Genomic DNA, 18,030 nt, shown 5'->3' with positions numbered 1-18,030 from the left:
GAATTGCATTGAATTTTATACTATATTACTATTGTCTCCAAATAGTAGATGATATATCCTTCATGAGACTACAACATTAGGTGGTCTACCAAAAAAGTAGACAATAGATACCAATTGAGTGAAAAAGTATAAAATGATAGTAATATAGTATAAAATTCTTGATGAGACTAATTAGTGAAAAAGTATAAAATGATAGTAATATAGTATAATATAGTATAAAATTAGGTGGTCTAATTAATGATAGTAATATAGTATAAAATGATACTAATTAATGAAATTAGTATAAAAAAGTAGACCTACCAATTTTATACCAATTGAAAATGCATGTCCTAAAATCATCAAGTTGCACATTCAATAACCTAGCTACATCGAAAATGAATATATCATATATCTCATAGTTATACGTAAAATATATTTACGAAAATTATTTTGGGTGCTTTAGACACAACCTATATGGCTGACCCTACGCAAATGCACATTTTACATATGTCCAGAACATTACACCGAATTTGCTTATTGTGGCATCAATTGCTGCTTTCTGTATTATTGCCCTGACCACTTTATTGCCCACTGATAGTGGTAGAGGAGGAAGAAGAGACAGCTAGTGCTCGATCTTACTATTCATTTTGACTCTCACTGTATTCCATTTTGTTTTGTTTTTTAGCTGTACGTATTTGATGTATAGGTTCTGATACCAACTCATCTTAGTGAGAATAAAATTTTTCAAACCGGTGTCGTTGTCCCCAACCAATTTCATTAATTAGTACGTATATTCCAATTGTAGGTGGTCTACCAAAAAAGAAAAGCTTGCCGATTGATGATGATGAGGCTCCAAAATGAAAGAATAACACTGTCTCTTTCACAAATCTCAGCTACATTGATGGCATTTTATCTCTCTAGATGTGAAATATCACATTTTAATTTATAGAAAGATAATACTAAATCTATAGAAATATACTTCCTCCGTTTTAAAATATAAGATGTTTTAGAGAAGTTTTTTGTTTCATAATATAGGATGTTTTCAAGTTTCTATGCAACTTTTAGATTAGTTTAGTATTTTATATTATGCAGTATTGTTTCTGATTAGTTGAACTTGTTAAAAGTAAAATACTTTTTAATCTGCGTGCTTTAGCTAAAACATCTTATATTTTGAATTTTGAAACGGAGGGAAGTATGCGACAAGAAAGAAAATAAAAATAACCGTAAACAAAATCGTCGAGATGTACATTTGGCCAATCTCCAATCCAAATAGGAATTTAGTTAATAGACTTATTTGGTTAAGGACTTGGTCGTGTAATATATACATATATATCTATACTAGTATTTTGGAATTATCAAAAGATACAAAACCTAGCAAATACGTTCATCTTTTTAACCTCTCTAAGTCGCGACCTGCATCGCCGATTTCCACAAGATCCGATCTCCCGGCTGAGAAAGATGGGGAGCACGTCATCGAGGAGGGATCCAGAGATGTGCAGTTTGCGAGACGACGAATTTCCGTGGGAATTATTGGGCTCCATGGTTGAGGAGGAGGACAAAGAGACAGATCACCTGATACAACCGATTTTGGAAGGTGCTGTAGAACGGGCGAGGAGGGAGCTCCACGCTTTATTCCCGTCTAAATTGGGAAACTCATCATCAACTGATGTTCCAAAAGAAGGATGCACAGAGAAGGAAGACGATGAATTAATTGCACGGTTTAGCCAGTTCATGAAAGGAGGTGCTTGCAAAGAAGTATACACGGCTTTTGAAGATTGTTTTGAGAAAACTGATAACATCTATAAGTGTCCTGCTAAATACTCGCCATTGCTGATCAAGTGCGTGGACGCTCACTCCGAATACTATCAGCCCATTATTGCGCTGGCAGAATGTACTGTGGAACAGTTCACCAAGGAGGTCAAAGCCTTAGAACTCGCTCCGACAAAGCAACCAGAGAGATTGAATACTACCAGCCCATTATTGCGATGGAGGAATATGCTGTTGAACGGTTCGCGAGGAAGAAGCAAGCCAAGGGATAACTGAGAGGAGTTTGGTAAATTTTTCTTGTTTATAGGAATAATTCATCAGTGTTGGATTTCGGAATAAATTAATTGTTCCTTCGTTTTTAGATTCCTACTTTATAAAACTTGTCGGATTTCTTCTTTAGATATGATTCGAGAGATAGACACACAACCCTTTTTTTTTTTTTTTTTGTGTAGATATATATGGCAGAGGCCCTACGCAGATGCACATTTTACATATGTCCAGAAACATTACACCGAATTTGCTTATTGTGGCATGGCATCATTTCCTGCTTTTTTTTTTTTTTTTTTTAATATTATTGCCCACTTTGTTTCCCACTGAGAGTGGTAGAGGAAGAAGAAGTGACAGATAATTCATCATCAATATTAATGAAAAGTTCATAGAAAACTTTGATAATTAATTCAAAGCCACACATGTCGTGCAATCTTTCTATCATGAGGACACATGCTAGAATATTTTAATGCCGACCACTTGTAAGTTATATTTTTCTATTAATGGCCACATAAATTTACGTTATAAATGGCATTAAAACATGAGAGAAGAAGTATACATCCATCTAGCTATAAGAGGAAAGGGAAAATGAGGAATGGGGAATAGACTATTGTGCCGTCACCATCATGGGTTTCAAAACAAAGATTAATCCCGATGTCGTTCTTGATGCCTTAAGGCATAATGTCCACAACCATTCTCGTTTCTCCAGCAAACTGGTACCCACTTAAACATATGTACACACGTTCTTATACGTACTGGTTTTGTGTTCTTATATATGTAGTGTACTTAAACCCTACGTGGGATTTCTAATAGTGTTCGGTCTTTATTTTTCTCAACTTCACAGTCTGATAATGGTGCAAAATGGATCGAGACAGAAGTCAATGTAGAAGACCATGTAGTTGTACCTTACATAGATCCAAAAGAGATAGGTGAAGATGGAGAAAGCTTCGTCGATGATTAAGTATCGCATCTCACGATGATTCCTCTTGATAGATCAAGACCTTTGTGGGATATTCACATCCTTAACGTCAAAACCACAGATGCTGAAGCAGTCGGTTTTATAAGATCTCACCAATTAATTCGTTGGGAGATGGAATGTCCCTATGTTCACTCTTACTCGCATGTACGCATAAAACATCAGACCCGGGCACGTCTTCTACTGCTGTTCCTCCCGTGAAACGGCAAGGCGAGGTGTTGCATAGCCTTAGGAAGAAAAGCTGGTTCTTAATAACGATATTTTACCATTGGTTCTACAATAACATTGATTTGGAATACAATCGTGGATATGTTTCTACTTTTTGCGACTATATTGTTTTTGAAGGATACAAAAACACCTCTAAAAGGCGGCGAGAATACCATGAATAATCCAAAGAGATTTTATCACCGAATTGTCTCCTTTGGCAGATATGATGGCGAAAGATTCAAAATGTCAATGGGGAAACTACTTCAGCTTTATATTTTTTCCGTTCTCCATCAGTCTACAAACAGATCCACTGGTTATCTAAAAAAATCCCAAGCTATAATGGCTCGAAAAAAACACTCTTATCACGCGAATCTAGTGTATTTTATCATCAAAATCGTCCTAAATGTGTTTGGTGCGAAGGTAGCAGCAGAATTATTCGATCGACCTGTGAGGAACACAACGACATGTGTTTCAAACGTCATTGGCCCCATGGAAAGAAATCAGTTTTCGTGCCCATCCTATCGCTTACATCGCTCCAAGCTCTTACGGACACTCACATGTACGTAATCTTTTTTGCTCAATCAAATGAATGATTTTTTTTTTTATAATAATTTATTTCCCACACAAAACAAATGTCTTTGTGTTTGATATATAGGCATTGTTGGTGCATTTCATAAGTTATGCTGAGAAAATGATAATCTCGATGGCGGTTGATCCTACCGTCATACCTGATCCTCACAAGATCTGTGATGAAATGGAAAAATCAATGAAAGCAATGAAAACTGTGCTCTGGGAAAGAGGGTTACTCTAAGCCGCATGACCTTACTAGTACCCACTCTAAGGCGCATGATTGCATTAAATCCTTTTGTAATATCTACAGATATTGGAGTCAATAATATCAGGGTCGGTCCTAGATGTCGACGAAAATACTTATAGTTAAATGTTTTAGAATTTTTAAAATTTTCATTTCATAACCAACTAGTAGTGAGTAGTGTGTATTAGTGTTGTTGTTGTTGTATTATGGCCCAAGTTCAAATGCATGTAATCCATAGATCATATTCAAGCCATCGCTTTGTTGTTATCTACATTCATTATTACTAAAAGTTTTTTTTTGAATTAACCAAATATAACTAAAAACAAAAAATGTTCCAAGTGATTTAACTACAGACGGAAAGAAATGAAACCATAATGTCAAACCAAATTCGAAAAGGAAAAATCAAACTTGAAGTCTGAGGTCAAAAGGATATGACTTTCTCTTGTCAAGTTTCAATTTTTCTAACCAACATAAATGATTTTAAACTTAATTATATATTGGTTGACGGATCAACCAAACAAAAAATAACCGCTTAATATATAAACCAACCGGATCGTTAATCTACTATTTCGAGTAGTTGGGTCAACCCAGATATTAAAGCACTCTCTTTTATTATTATTCTTATCAGTTTTTTCTTTTCAAGACGCTGTGTTTTGTTTTATAACACATCCTTTTTAGGTGATTAAGATTCTTTTTTTTTTGAATAATAAGTGATTAAGATTCTTACAATATATAGATAATCGTTAGATGGTAGCTACTTTTATATTGACAGAGATTGGATGATAAAAAGAGATGTGATCTTATGGACACGTACGTGCTTTGATTCCAGATTGATTTGATATTACCTCCTTCAAACTCAGACGTAACAAAAGTAGTTTGTCTAATTAGTTTTTTTACTCGTATTTTCATTAACGATAAATGATGCTCAATTCAAAATCCACGCGTAATGGTCTAATGGAAGTTCTTTTTTCTTCTATTATATATATATCAATATATAGTTGGGGGCTAGATATTTGTGGTCGTGCATAATGTGTTGTTTCTATATCACTATCCAGATCCAGTTCCATGTATAATGTATTACATTACTGATGATGGTTTGAAGGAAAAGGAGAAAGTAAGCTAGATACACATAATTAATCAATGCATAATTTTGTCAGGAAAAATATACTTTTTTTGTAAGACTCCAGTCAGTTATTTAAAAATGTGGACAAATATGAACCTACACAACCACTAAAGCCTACTTATTATTATTAATTCCAAACCGATGTCTGAAATGACTAAAATATAACAGGTTAGTGAACGACAAATAGTATTTTGTTTTCCGACGCCACAATATTTGATTTCTTTCTATTATTGTTAATAGAAGCTAATCGTAAATATCAACGTCACATTAAATGTAATTGCGAGAACAATACTAAAACGTTTCCACACCACTTGTATTTTTGTGTGTTCGTTGAACCACTTACAAACTTAACGTCACTATAAATATTGGAACATGATAGAAGAAATAAGCAGTCTAGCTAATTAAGAGGAGAGGTAGAATGACGAATCAGGATCAGGAGGAGCCGGTCAGCCCGATGGCGCGTGTATTCCAGTCGCCGGGGATTGACTTGTGTGCAGTCACCATTGTGGGTTTCGAAACAAAGATTAATCCCGACGTTGTTCTTGATGCTTTGAAGCAAAATGTCTCCAAACATCCTCGTTTCTCTAGCATATTGGTACACTTACACGTTCTTCTTATACAGTATACATAGTTGTTTTCCATAACCGATTTAAAAGTCACTTTCTATATATAGAATAAATTAGTTAATATATATACTGAATTACTGATCATTATAGTTTGAGCCTTTAGTTTATTTAATATATATATATATATATATATATATATATATGTGTGTGTGTGTGTGTTTGTTTATTAAAAATTTGTACGAAATAATAGTTGGAGACGGCTGTGTTTTCTTTGTAAATATAAGAATTGTACTAATATTCTATTTGGGAATTGACATAGTGTTTGGCTTCCACTTGTCTTAACTCAACAGTCTGAAAATGGTGCAAAATGGATCGAGACCGAAGTCAATGTAGAAGATCATGTAATCGTACCATACATAGATCCGGAAGAGATAGGTGAAGATGGACAAAGCTTTGTCGATGATTATATGTCACGTCTCACAATGATCCCTCTTGATAGATCAAGACCCTTGTGGGACATTCACATCCTCAACGTCAAAACCTATGATGCTGAAGCAGTCGGTTTTATAAGATCTCACCATTCGTTGGGAGATGGGATGTCCTTGGTTTCCCTCATTCTCGCATGTACCCACAAAACATCAGACCCAGACATGTTTTCAAATGCTATTCCTACCATGAAACGGCGACCAAAGCACAACCTACAAAAAAAGGGCTGGTTCTTAAGGTCGATAGTAACCATTGGTTCTACAATGAGACTGATTTGGAACACAATTGTAGATATGGTGCTGCTTTTTGCGACTGTATTGTATTTGAAGGATACAAAAACACCACTAAAAGCAGATGTGAATACCAGGAACAATCCAAAGAGTTTTTATCACCGAATTATCTCTTTAGATGACATCAAACATATCAAGAACGCTATGGACATGGTACGTTGTCAATTTGTCATATACTGTATATATATATATATGTCCATGATTATTAACTTGAGGTTTTTTTTTTTAAAATGGATCTTTGCTTTCTCTTGCGTGTGCTGTTAGACTATCAACGATGTTCTATTCGGAATGTCACAAGCCTCTTTTTCTCGCTATTTGAACCGACGATATGGTAAACACTAAATTTAATATATATGCTGTATTGTCAATATATAGTTGTATTTTAAACAGAGTTAGTAAAAAATAAACTTAGGATAGTCAGTATCCACCTAAACCGAATTAAGTTAATTTAAAAACAAGGAAAAGAATAATGCACGTTGGATCTATATATAATATTTTGACACGTGTATTATGTTTCTTGACAAACAAGACAAGAGGAATGAGGAGAATGGAGCGTTGACATCGTGTCCGAACAATCTTCCAGATGGTATACGATTTCGTGTAGCTTGTACAGTAAATCTAAGGTCAGACATCGGATTCAAGGTTAGAGACATACTCCTCAAATTATAATCCTAATCTCTTAGTTAAACGTGGATAAACAACGTATAAATTGTCTCTTTTTTTTGGGTGTAAAGCCCTTGGCAGATATGATGGTGAAGGATTCAAAATGCAGATGGGGTAACTACTTCAGCTTTATTTTTTTGCCGTTCTCCATCGGTTTACAAACAGATCCATTGGTTCATTTAAAAAAATGCAAATCCATGATGGCTCGAAAGAAGCACTCTTATCACGCGGCTCTAGTGTATTTTATCATCAAAATCGTCCTAAAAGTGTTTGGCGCGAAGGTACTAAATAAAATTGAGATTTGCTAGCATATTTATGGACATAATTATATAGCACACTCTCTTGTCACTATAGGTAGCAGCAGAGTTATTCGATCGACCGGTGCGGAACATAACGACATGCGTTTCAAACGTCATTGGCCCCATGGAAGAAATCAGTTTCCTTGGCCATCCTATCGCTTACATCGCTCCAAGCTCTTACGGACACTCACATGTACATAGTTACCTTTTCTCTTTGCGTAAATGATAAAGCTTTTTTTTTTTTTTTTTTTGAAAAGTAGTGATTTTGTGTTTGATAGGCATTGTTGGTACATCTCATGAGTTATGCGGATAAAATGATAATCTCCATGGCGTTTGATCCTACCGTCATACCGGACCCCCACATGATTTGCGATGATATGGAAGAATCACTGAAAGAGATTAAAGCTGCTCTCCATGAAAGAGGGTTACTCTAAGGGCCCATGAGATACATTAGAATCCCTGAAAGAGACTAAAAGCTGATCCCTCTGAAAGAGAATTAATTACTCTAAGGCGCATGAGACAACATAAAAAAGCCCATTATAATCCGCATACTGTGGATATAGTTTTGTTTGGTCTAAATATGTCATGTTTTAGAAGCTTTGAATGTTTGTATATAGTATTGGGGTCAGAAAAATGTCAGTGTCGTTACTAGTTGTTGAAAAATATTGTGCTTATGAAATGTCAATTATTTAATATTTTTTTAAAAGTCTCATTTCGTACTCTTAGTTAATAAACGACTCAGCTATCACATAGAGTCTAATGATTTGTGTTAATTAGTATCGTTATTAAATCTATATCATCACTTGGCTTTAAACACACGTAATACGTACATATCGTTTATAAAAAAGTTAATAGCTAAAAAACGTGTTTTAAAAAACTTGTGAGTTATAAGTTTCTTCTTTTTGTTCCTTTTAATCAGCACCGGACCCATGATCCCACGAAATACATTGATTTCGATGTCTTTTATGTAGATCGAGTACTATGTAATATCAACTCAAACTAAAAACTATGGCGGGTCCTTGCTTAAAGTTCATAAATCGTCATATGGATCCCTCCCCTTATTGAGAGTTTATTTTGTACTAACATGTAGACCACCCTAACTTTGATTGATTAATCTCCCTACTACTTTTTCAGATTTTGCTTAGTGTCACTGCTTCTTCCATAAATTGATTTCGTGTACAAGTTTGGGATCTCCTCGTGAAATTATTTCTCTTATTAATTTTTTTTGAGTGCTTCATAAATGTAAAAATCTCTTCATTTTAGTTTTTCGAGGAGCTAAGGCATGTCGAAATAAATTATTGTCTGTGTTAAACAATAAACAAAAAATCAAGTTAGATTTTCTAGGATGAAGATCTTATCCCTTCCATTGCTCCAGCCTCTTACTGACACTCACATGTACGCCTTCTTTACAAATTGTGTTTCTTGTTTTATTACAGTGATTAGAAGACCTAGAATATGCTCCATGGCAAAAAAAAAAAAGGTGAAAAACAAGGAATAATTACAATTTCATACTCGAGTATAAGGGAAAAAATGCATTCTTCTTTTGGCCACACTTATATAAAAAACAAAAAACACTTTCTAAATAGCATTGGAAAGAGAAGAAACATGCATCAAAAAGACTAAAGAGGAAAGAGAGAATGAAGAATGAGGAGGAGCCGCTCAGTCCGATGGCGCGTGTATTTCAATCGCCGGACGTAGACTTATGTTCCATCATCAACTTTGGTTTCAAAACAAAGATTAATCCCGACGTTGATGCCTTGAAGCAAAATGTCTACAAGCATCCTCGTTTCTCCAGCAAACTGGTAACCATTTTATACAATGCATGCCACACTTTCTTATTCATCATATATAGCTATTTTCAATCACTGATGCTTTCGAACATGACCTAGTTTAGAATTTTACTTTTATAAAATTCTATGGTTTACATGTTTGATAATTAATTTACATGCCTAATCTTTATATAATTTTGAGTCGACGACTCGACGCCGTGTCTTTATAGATATATAAAATTTGCGTTAATCCCACTTGGGATTTGACAGTGTTTTTGGTCTCCATCTGTCTTTATCGATCTTAATAGTCTGAAAACGGTGCAAAATGGATTGAGACCGAAGTTAATGTAGAAGACCATGTAATCGTACCACACATAGATCCAGAAGAGATAGGTGAAGATGGAGAAATCTTCCTCAATGATTATAGGGTTTGTTGGGGTTTTAATACATTTATGAAACTTAATTATGGGTATGATACAATCACTATTTACAGTCACAAAAATTGGATGTTAAGAGATAGAATTAATAAGAGATAGAAATTTAGAATTAATAAAAGATAGCAATTTATGTGGATCAGGGTTATTTGGTAATTTTTACTTAAGAGGAGAGAGAGAAACAAAAAAATGGGTGGGATCATTAATTTTTTTGGATGTTTTTTTTTCTACGTTTCTTTCTCTTTCTCTTTTTATATATATTAACATTTTTATTTCTTTTTCTTTTCATAACAATCGTCTTTTCCTAATTAATCAAATATTTATTAATATTTTTTTTGTTTCCAAAATTTTTCTACATACAAAAAATTATGTATTTTTATTTATAATTTGATATGCATTTTGTTTTAATGATTTCAAATATAATTTAATTCAAAAAATTTATATTTGTGTACAGTTCAAACCATCCAGCATGTCGTCCATCAATATTTGTGTATGGTTTAAGCCATCCGGCATATTTGATAGATTCAACCCATCCAACAATATTTGTGTACGGTTCAAACCATCCAACATGTTAGATAGATTTAAAACGTCCAACAATATTTGTGTACGGTTTAAACATTCCAACATATTGGATAGATTCAAACTATCCAACAATATTTGTATCCGTACATCAAACTATCCAACAATATTTGTATCTGTACACTTTATTAAGTGTACATATGTTTGTACACATTATTAATTGTACAAATGTAATTTGTTTAATTCTTAGGGTTTCAGATGTCTTTACTGCAATAATTGGTAAAAATTATATTTGCACACTTAATAATGTGTACCGACATATGTACACTTAATTATGTGTACAGACATCTGTACACTTAATAAAGTGCATAGACATCTGTACACTTCAAAATGTGTACGGATACAAAATATGTATATAATATATTTAAAAATTATTAAACAAAATTCATATCAAATTATAAAGAAAAAAATATAATTTTTTTTGTATCTAAGAAGTTTTCTAAAAAAAATTATATTAACAATTATTTAAGAAATCAAGAAATAAAGAGAAAATGGGAGGTATAATGGCATGAAGTGTAATTAAAAAAATTGTTAAATGGCAAAAAAGACTGAAAAATAGTCCAACAGTGATCAATATAGTTTTTTCTAATTATAAATAGTGAATGTATCATCTTTCTAATTATGTTTGAAAAATGTATCATTTTGCCAAATAACTCATGACAGGATGAATCCTCTTGATAGATCAAGACCTTTGTGGGATATTCACATCCTTAACGTCAAAACCACATATGCTGAAGCACTCAGGTGTAATAAGATCTCACCATTCGTTGGGAGATGGAATGTCCCTATGTTCCCTTGTGCTCGCATGTACCCATAAAACATCAAATCGAGACATGTTGTCTACTGCTATTCCTCCCGTGAAACGGCGAGGCGAGGTGTTGCATAGCCTTAGAAAGAAAAGCTGGTTCTTAAGATCGATATGCACCATTGGTTCTACAATGACATTGATGTGGAATACAATTGTGGATATGATTTTGCTTTCCGCGACTATACTGTTTTTGAAGGATACAAAAACACCTCTAAAAGCTGGTGCCGATGTCAGGAGCCATCCAAAGAGATTTTATCACCGAATTATCTCTTTAAATGACATTAAACTTATCAAGAATGCAATGAACATGGTACGTTGTGATTTATGTTCATAACTCACTTGAGGTGTCCCTTACTTTTTTTTTAATGGATCTTTGCTTTCTCTTGTGCGTGCTGCTAGACTATCAACGATGTTCTATTCGGAATTACACAAGCCGCTTTTACTAGCTATTTGAATCGAGAATAGGGTAAACATAAAATTCAATATATATGATGTATTATTATTGTGTTCTAATGACTAACTTACAATAGTTAATATCCTAACCATAAGAGAGTAATCCACACGTATCTTGTTCTTGAAGAACAAGACAAGAAGAAGAACGAGGAGGATGGGGCATTGACTTCATATCAGAACAATCTTCCAAATGGAATACGTTTACGTGCAGCTTGTACAGTAAACCTAAGGTCAGACATCGGATTCAAGGTTAGTGACATATATACCCTCCAAATTAAAATATAATTGATTGTCAACAGAATAAACAATACTCCATCCGTTTCAAAATATTGGATGTTTTAACAAAAGCACGCAGATTAAGAAGTGTTTACTTTTTAAAAATTCAACCAATCAGAAACAATACTGCATAATAGATAATATTAACTTAATCAAAAAGTTGCATTGAAACTTGAAAACATCATATATTATGAAACAAAAAATCTCTCTAAAACATCCTATATTATGAAACGGAGGGAGTATAATTGATTGTCAACATATTGTTTCTTTGTATAAAGCCTTTGGAAGAAATGATGGTCAAGGATTCAAAATGCAGATGGGGAAACTACTTCAGCTTTATTAATTTACCGTTATCCATCGGTGTACAAACCGATCCATTAGTTTATCTAAAAAAATCTCAAGCTACGATGGCTCGAAAGAAGCACTCTTGTCACGCAGCTCTAGTGTATTTTATCATCAAAATCGGCCTAAATGTGTTAGGAGCCAAGGTAAAGAAATTGAGATATGTTTGCATATCTTATTATATAAAGTTGGGTTTTAAAAGTTAGCCATTAACAAGATTTTGACATGTGTCAAGTTATCAATCTGAGATTTTGACATGTGTAAAAGTTAATATTTAATTAGAAGAATCTGATTACCACAAAAATAAAATATTTTGTTTTAAAACAAATTAATAATATAAAAATATAATTATCAAAAATTACAGAATTTATCAAAAAAATACAATTTTTTACAGCTTTGTATAGTTGGGATTATTTTTTAAATGGAAAAGTAATTTTTATTGTTTTAAACCAAAATTTTCTCATACTTTCTTTTTTTTTTCAGTTAGGAATAGGTAAGATTAATATGTTGACCCAAAAAAATATTAATATATGCATTTTCTTTTCCTAATATTGTATTTTAAAATTAATTGTAGTATTTTTAGATTCTTTTATTTAATTTATATTTTCATTTTTTATTTGGGATTCATATATTACCATACTTATAATTTTCTATTGTTTATTTAATTATGCCAAATTAATTTTCTTCTAATTTATTAACCTTGATTGGTTGGTCATAAACCTTTATTTTTTTGCAAACAAAATTGTTAACATTATTCATTCAATCTCAAAGGGAAATAACGAGTACAAGCTCATCAACCTAATGAATATATAAAATAGGCTAATCAAACACAAGCGTACAACAAACATAGATAGATAGATGGAAAAAACATAAACTATTGCTGATAGATCCACATGAGCTCAAAGACTCTGACACCCTGTTTTGCGAAAATGTTTAAAAGAATTTATTTGGCCACATACGTCACCAAAATGCACTTATTTTTTCGGTCAAGGGTCTTGAGAGAACTTCATTATGGGCGATCTTCCTGGAAGTGATTGTCGAAACTGTGCGAGTGAAGACAAAACACAGGAAAAGAACATTTGTTGATTTGTAAGGTCGGTAAACAAGTTTTTAAAGCCTTCTAGACGTAACAAACCGACCGTCGAATATGGGTGGGTCTACGAGCGGGGAATAGATGTAGAGCTCACTTAGGAAGATGGGCCCACAGATTGAGAATGGACATGGGCTTACTAAGCAAGGTGGCGGTTGAGGCGTTACAGAGACAGATGCTACATCATGGTGTGTCAAAGACACTTCCACGAATACATTGGGAAATTTAACATTAGTTACTATCAAAAGATTTTGTGACGTTAGAAAAATGTTTTTACTTTCATTGGTTGTCGTGGCAAGCTATTTTGAGATAGTAAAAAGATGTGAACATTTTATCTCCACAAAGGAAGAGGGCAAAGCCGAGGTTCTATCTGTGGTGGAGAAAGTTGGACACAAGGTTATTTACCTAAGAGAGGAAGGTGGAGCCAAGGTTTTTTTTATGGCGATCATATGTTATTGTGATGATATATCATTGATTAGTATATTATGTAATATATTTTTTATTCAAAACTTTTTTTTGAGCCAACAAGTTTAGTAATTAAAAAACTATGCAGAAGTGAAAGTAAAATAGTTGGTGATAAAGAATTATTTGTAACATAGAGTATATCTAGATGGTGATAAAGAATTATTTGTAACATAAAGAGTATATTTAGGTGTAAAAAAAATACACTTTTCATAATAACATACATATAAGATTTATAAGTGGATATAAATCAGTATATTATAAAATTTATAAATAACATACAACAAATTTTAATGTATTTTTGTTAAATTTAGTTTAATTTAATTTATAAAACTTTAAACCAGCACATTGGGTGAATCCTCATCTAGTATATATATATAACACACTATGTGTTCTTGTCATTATAGGCAGCAGCAACACTATTCAATAAACCCGTGATGAACACAACGACATGTGTCTCAAACGTTATGGGCCCTGTGGAAGAAATCAGTTTCCATGGCCATCCTATCGCTTACATTGCTCCAAGCGCTTACGGACACTCTCATGTACGTGTTTTTTTTATATTTTTTGTTGCGTAAATTAGTCCTAAAAGGGTACCTAATAAGCTGTTCTTTTTAATTAATATGTTTTGTTTTTGTTTTTGTTTTTGTCTTTGATATATAGGCATTGTTGATATATTACACAAGTTATGCAGAGAAAATGACAATCTCGATAACTGTTGATCCTACCGTAATAGCGGATCCTCACAAGATTTTTGATGATATGGAAGAATCACTGAAAACAATGAAAGATGCTCTCCGGGAAAGAAGGTTACTCTAAATCGCATGAGACCTATTAAGGTGTTGACGGGTTCTCCCGCTACTTCCCGCAAACGCAGCATTTGTGGTAGGTAGCGGTTGCTAGCGATTGGTGCCAATCACACAAACTGTTTCCAATCGTTCCTAACCGCTCCCAATCGCTCCCAATCGCTCCCAACCACTAAATTCCAAAAGCTGTTTCTCGCAAGCGTTTGCGGTTGGAAATTTTTTTTTAAAACAAAAAAAAAGTCAAAAAATACTAATCTTTCTTTTCTTATAACTTCAACCTAACCATTGTACCCATAAAGGATGAGAGAAATTGAAGTACAAATACGATTGAGGAGATTAGAATATAAACAATTACAAGAAAATAAGATTCCAATTAATAAAAAACCAAAAAATTTGATGTAAAACTATTGGTACATCGCACATACGTTCCAAAAAAACCAAAAAAATATAACATTTCATCAAAAGATTAAGAAAATAAGATTATTTGTGAAAATATTAAAACAAATTACCAATGACTCTTCTTTACTCTTTCATAATTAATTTCCCTTAGCCTTGTAATTCAATGTGAGGTAGTTAATGAGTGTGTGAGATTTAGCAGAGAAGATCTATAATCTAAAGCATAAGTTTTGTCATTTATCACATTACTTGATTAAATTTTGGGTGAAAAGCAAAATGCATAAAGTAATAAGTGTTCAATATGAAATTTATTTATTTTTTAAATAATTATTTTAATATTTTTAAAGATTTTTAATTATAAATCAAATTTAATAAAGTTTTTGGTGTTTTTAAACATTTATATAATTATATATTACATTTATTATGTTTTAACCGCTAATGCAACCGATGGTCAACCAGTCGTTAAAATCCCGCAAACGCACCCATTTTAAAATGCTAAACTAGTCATTCAAAACGCTTAATAACGCTTAAAACCGCAATCGTCCGCTTCCGCAATCTCCAGCAACCGCAACCGCAGCGTTTGAACCAGTCAGGCCTTAAGTCCTACTGATCTCTAAAACTATATATATCTTTTATTTGATAAATAATGTTATGAATTTTAGAAGGCTAGAAGCTTTCAATGTTTTTGTAGTATCCGGTATGTACACCAAGTTTTGAATGATTCACATGTACAGATCTTATCAAACCTTCCAATAATTTATGTAATCATCTTTAAAAAACAAAAATGTAAAAGATGTACTATTCTAGGGTTTTCACAAAGTAAACGAGGCTTTTGATTAATGGGCCAAGACGTAAGCCCAAAAGTGCCCATGTCGCCATGACCTACTAATTATTCTTGTCGTCACTGTGTGTTTGTTTACTTTGCATTCACCTCCGTAAAAACCTTTCTTCTCTCTCTCTCTCCGACGATGGCTACCGGTGACCAGAGCAAGAAGAGAAAACAGCATTATCGCCCTCAAAACGTAATCCTCACACACTACGTTCATCTTTGCTAATCATCTTTTGTGTTTAATTTTCTTCGTCTGATCTGTTTGTTGCTGCAGAGACCAGTGAAGAAGAAGGGAGCTTACCCTCTGAAGCCAGGTGTGCAAGGTTTTTTCATCTCTTGCGATGGCGGACGCGAATACCAAGCTTCTCAGGAAGCTATTAACGTCATTGATTCCGTAAAGTTTCTCATCTTTTTTTTATCTTTTTTAATTTGAATTCATCTCCCAACTAGTTTTCAGATTTTGCTTAGTGTCTCTGCTTCTTCAATAAATTGATTCCTTGTTCACGTTCTGGATCATCTTCACCAAGTTAACTTAGCCCTTTTGATTCGTGTGGTGGAGTTTTGTTTCTAGGTTTTCCAGTAATATTCTTTCTCTGTTAGCTTTTATGACCTAGAGAATCTTCCATGCCAATCTTAGATTTCTCAAGAGCTTTTTGATGTTTGTCAAGTTTGAGTAGCTCTTATACTCTTTGAAGTGGTTCTTAAATGTTAATCTCTTTGCTTTTACAGTTTTTCGAGGAGCTAATGAATGGGACTGACACGAAAGTAAAGCCTGGTTTGTTTGATAACCCAATTAACAAGAAGGTTACGTTTTCATATAGCGAGGATGATGATGAGGACGAAGAGGAAGCTGAGGGTAATAATGATAAAGAGGAAGAGGAAAACAAAGGGGATGAGGAGAAGAAAGAAGTTACTGAAGGCGGTGATAATCAAGTGAATGAGAAAGAATTAGCGAGTGAAGGATCATGCGAAGTCAAACAATTGGTAGAAACTGAGACTGGAAAAGACAAAGAAGATGAAGAGAAACCGAAGAACGGTGTAGATGAACCTCCAAGAAAGAAAGCATGTTTGGAAGAAGCAATTCCATTGGCAAAAGTAAACGAAAATGCTGAGAAGTCTATTGATAAGTTGATTGAAGCTGAACTAAAAGAACTCGGAGACAAGAGTAAGGTAAGCTAAGTTATTATCTATGGGTAAATGACAGGAGCTCTCATGACATAATTGTTCAAGTCTATGTTTTAATCTCTCTGCGGATCATATAAGACTACTGTTGTTATCCTTTTTTCAACAGAGACGGTTTATGAAGTTAGATCCAGGTTGCAACGGTCTGGTATTCATCCAAATGAAAAGGAGAGATGGTGACCCAAGTCCCAAAGATATTGCACAGCATGCAATGACTTCTGCTGCTGCAACAAAAAAGCATATGTCAAGGTTTGATCTTACTTACAAAAAACTCTATCATACCAGGAATTCTATTACTAATTATGTCGTTATCGGGTTTTTGTTGACAAATCTTGTGTTGCTTAGGTTCATCCTAAGACTTCTACCAATTGAAGTATCGTGTTACCCTTCAGAGGAAGAAATTTCAAGAGCCATCAAGCCTCTTGTAGAACAGTATTTCCCCGTTGAGACCAGTAACCCCCGGAAAGTAATAATACTATAAGGATCAATTTAGCGTGTCCCCTTTCCTAGACTCCGAAATGTTTACCTCTCGTTAACCATTCCTGCAGTTTGCTGTGTTGTATGGAGCGCGTGCAAACACGGGGCTTGATAGGATGAAGATAATAAACACTATCGCCAAATCTATTCCTGCCCCTCACAAAGTTGATTTGAGCAATCCAGAGATGTCAATCGTGGTGGAAATTGTTAAGGTAAATAAGAAGAAAATTTTATGTTTTGCATCATCAGATCGGTTGGTTATATAACCTCAAATTGGGTTTGGGTTTTGTGTTGCAATTTACAGACAGTTTGCTTAATTGGAGTGGTAGAGAAGTACAAGGAGCTAGGAAAGTACAACCTCAGACAGCTCACGTCGACCAACTGACGCAATCTCCTCTTCTTTGATCTTTATCTATGTTTTGTTTCTTAAGACTAGAGATGCTTTGTGCTTTCTTGTAGTATTATAGAGTTCATGGCTTAACTTATTAAAATGGCTGAAGTTGCTCTTTAGATGCTATTTATTTTGATCAATAAAGTTGTTTCTTTCATGAAGTTTGTTCGATCGTGAGCATAAAACATGTTGGTGCAATGCGACCACATAGATTTGAATTTGATTTTGTTGAATGGTCCTTCAATCAAAGAAAAGTACAGGTTGAGGAAATGGATTTGATTTGTTTACCTTTTCCCTAG

The 18,030-nt window shown here is 33.7% G+C and overlaps 2 protein-coding genes and 2 pseudogenes across 4 annotated transcripts; all 4 read left to right on the top strand.

Moving 5' to 3' along the window:
- The first annotated feature begins 1,437 nt into the window (after positions 1 to 1,437).
- On the top strand, positions 1,438 to 4,299 carry LOC104737964 (wax ester synthase/diacylglycerol acyltransferase 7-like; annotated as a pseudogene). The gene is made up of 4 exons (XR_015578581.1): positions 1,438 to 1,987; positions 2,590 to 2,729; positions 2,858 to 3,755; positions 3,852 to 4,299. The product of XR_015578581.1 is annotated as a wax ester synthase/diacylglycerol acyltransferase 7-like (transcript).
- A 1,183-nt stretch (positions 4,300 to 5,482) lies between these two features.
- Positions 5,483 to 8,143, top strand: LOC104735261 (wax ester synthase/diacylglycerol acyltransferase 7). Its single transcript, XM_010455017.2, has 7 exons — positions 5,483 to 5,728; positions 6,050 to 6,628; positions 6,740 to 6,806; positions 7,005 to 7,117; positions 7,210 to 7,419; positions 7,493 to 7,630; positions 7,716 to 8,143. The coding sequence occupies exons 1-7, from the start codon at positions 5,552 to 5,554 to the stop codon at positions 7,869 to 7,871; spliced, it is 1,440 nt and encodes a 479-aa protein (XP_010453319.2). The 5' UTR covers positions 5,483 to 5,551; the 3' UTR covers positions 7,872 to 8,143.
- An 886-nt stretch (positions 8,144 to 9,029) lies between these two features.
- LOC104735260 (wax ester synthase/diacylglycerol acyltransferase 8-like) lies at positions 9,030 to 14,790 on the top strand (annotated as a pseudogene). The gene is made up of 8 exons (XR_015577603.1): positions 9,030 to 9,239; positions 9,515 to 9,631; positions 10,869 to 11,337; positions 11,427 to 11,493; positions 11,608 to 11,729; positions 12,035 to 12,244; positions 14,058 to 14,195; positions 14,314 to 14,790. The product of XR_015577603.1 is annotated as a wax ester synthase/diacylglycerol acyltransferase 8-like (transcript).
- A 918-nt stretch (positions 14,791 to 15,708) lies between these two features.
- On the top strand, positions 15,709 to 17,892 carry LOC104735259 (uncharacterized). The gene is made up of 7 exons (XM_087480492.1): positions 15,709 to 15,874; positions 15,956 to 16,075; positions 16,411 to 16,851; positions 16,973 to 17,112; positions 17,209 to 17,329; positions 17,412 to 17,552; positions 17,645 to 17,892. The coding sequence occupies exons 1-7, from the start codon at positions 15,821 to 15,823 to the stop codon at positions 17,723 to 17,725; spliced, it is 1,098 nt and encodes a 365-aa protein (XP_087336618.1). The 5' UTR covers positions 15,709 to 15,820; the 3' UTR covers positions 17,726 to 17,892.
- Positions 17,893 to 18,030: the final 138 nt, after the last annotated feature.

Source organism: Camelina sativa, chromosome 13 (genome assembly GCF_030686135.1).
Source record: "Camelina sativa cultivar CO46 ecotype springtype chromosome 13, ASM3068613v1".
Taxonomy (NCBI): Eukaryota; Viridiplantae; Streptophyta; class Magnoliopsida; order Brassicales; family Brassicaceae; genus Camelina; species Camelina sativa.
This window is presented reverse-complemented; position numbering and strand designations above follow the sequence as displayed.

Bases quoted from the DNA above. Each gene is read 5' to 3' on its own strand.
- LOC104735261 (XM_010455017.2), top strand. From the start codon at position 5,552: ATGACGAATCAGGATCAGGAGGAGCCGGTCAGCCCGATGGCGCGTGTA. The intron at 6,807-7,004 runs GTAAACACTAAA...TTGACAAACAAG, and splicing joins CTATTTGAACCGACGATATG to ACAAGAGGAATGAGGAGAAT. The intron at 7,118-7,209 runs GTTAGAGACATA...TTGGGTGTAAAG, and splicing joins GGTCAGACATCGGATTCAAG to CCCTTGGCAGATATGATGGT.
- LOC104735259 (XM_087480492.1), top strand. From the start codon at position 15,821: ATGGCTACCGGTGACCAGAGCAAGAAGAGAAAACAGCATTATCGCCCT. The intron at 16,076-16,410 runs GTAAAGTTTCTC...TTGCTTTTACAG, and splicing joins CTATTAACGTCATTGATTCC to TTTTTCGAGGAGCTAATGAA. The intron at 16,852-16,972 runs GTAAGCTAAGTT...TTTTTTCAACAG, and splicing joins AACTCGGAGACAAGAGTAAG to AGACGGTTTATGAAGTTAGA.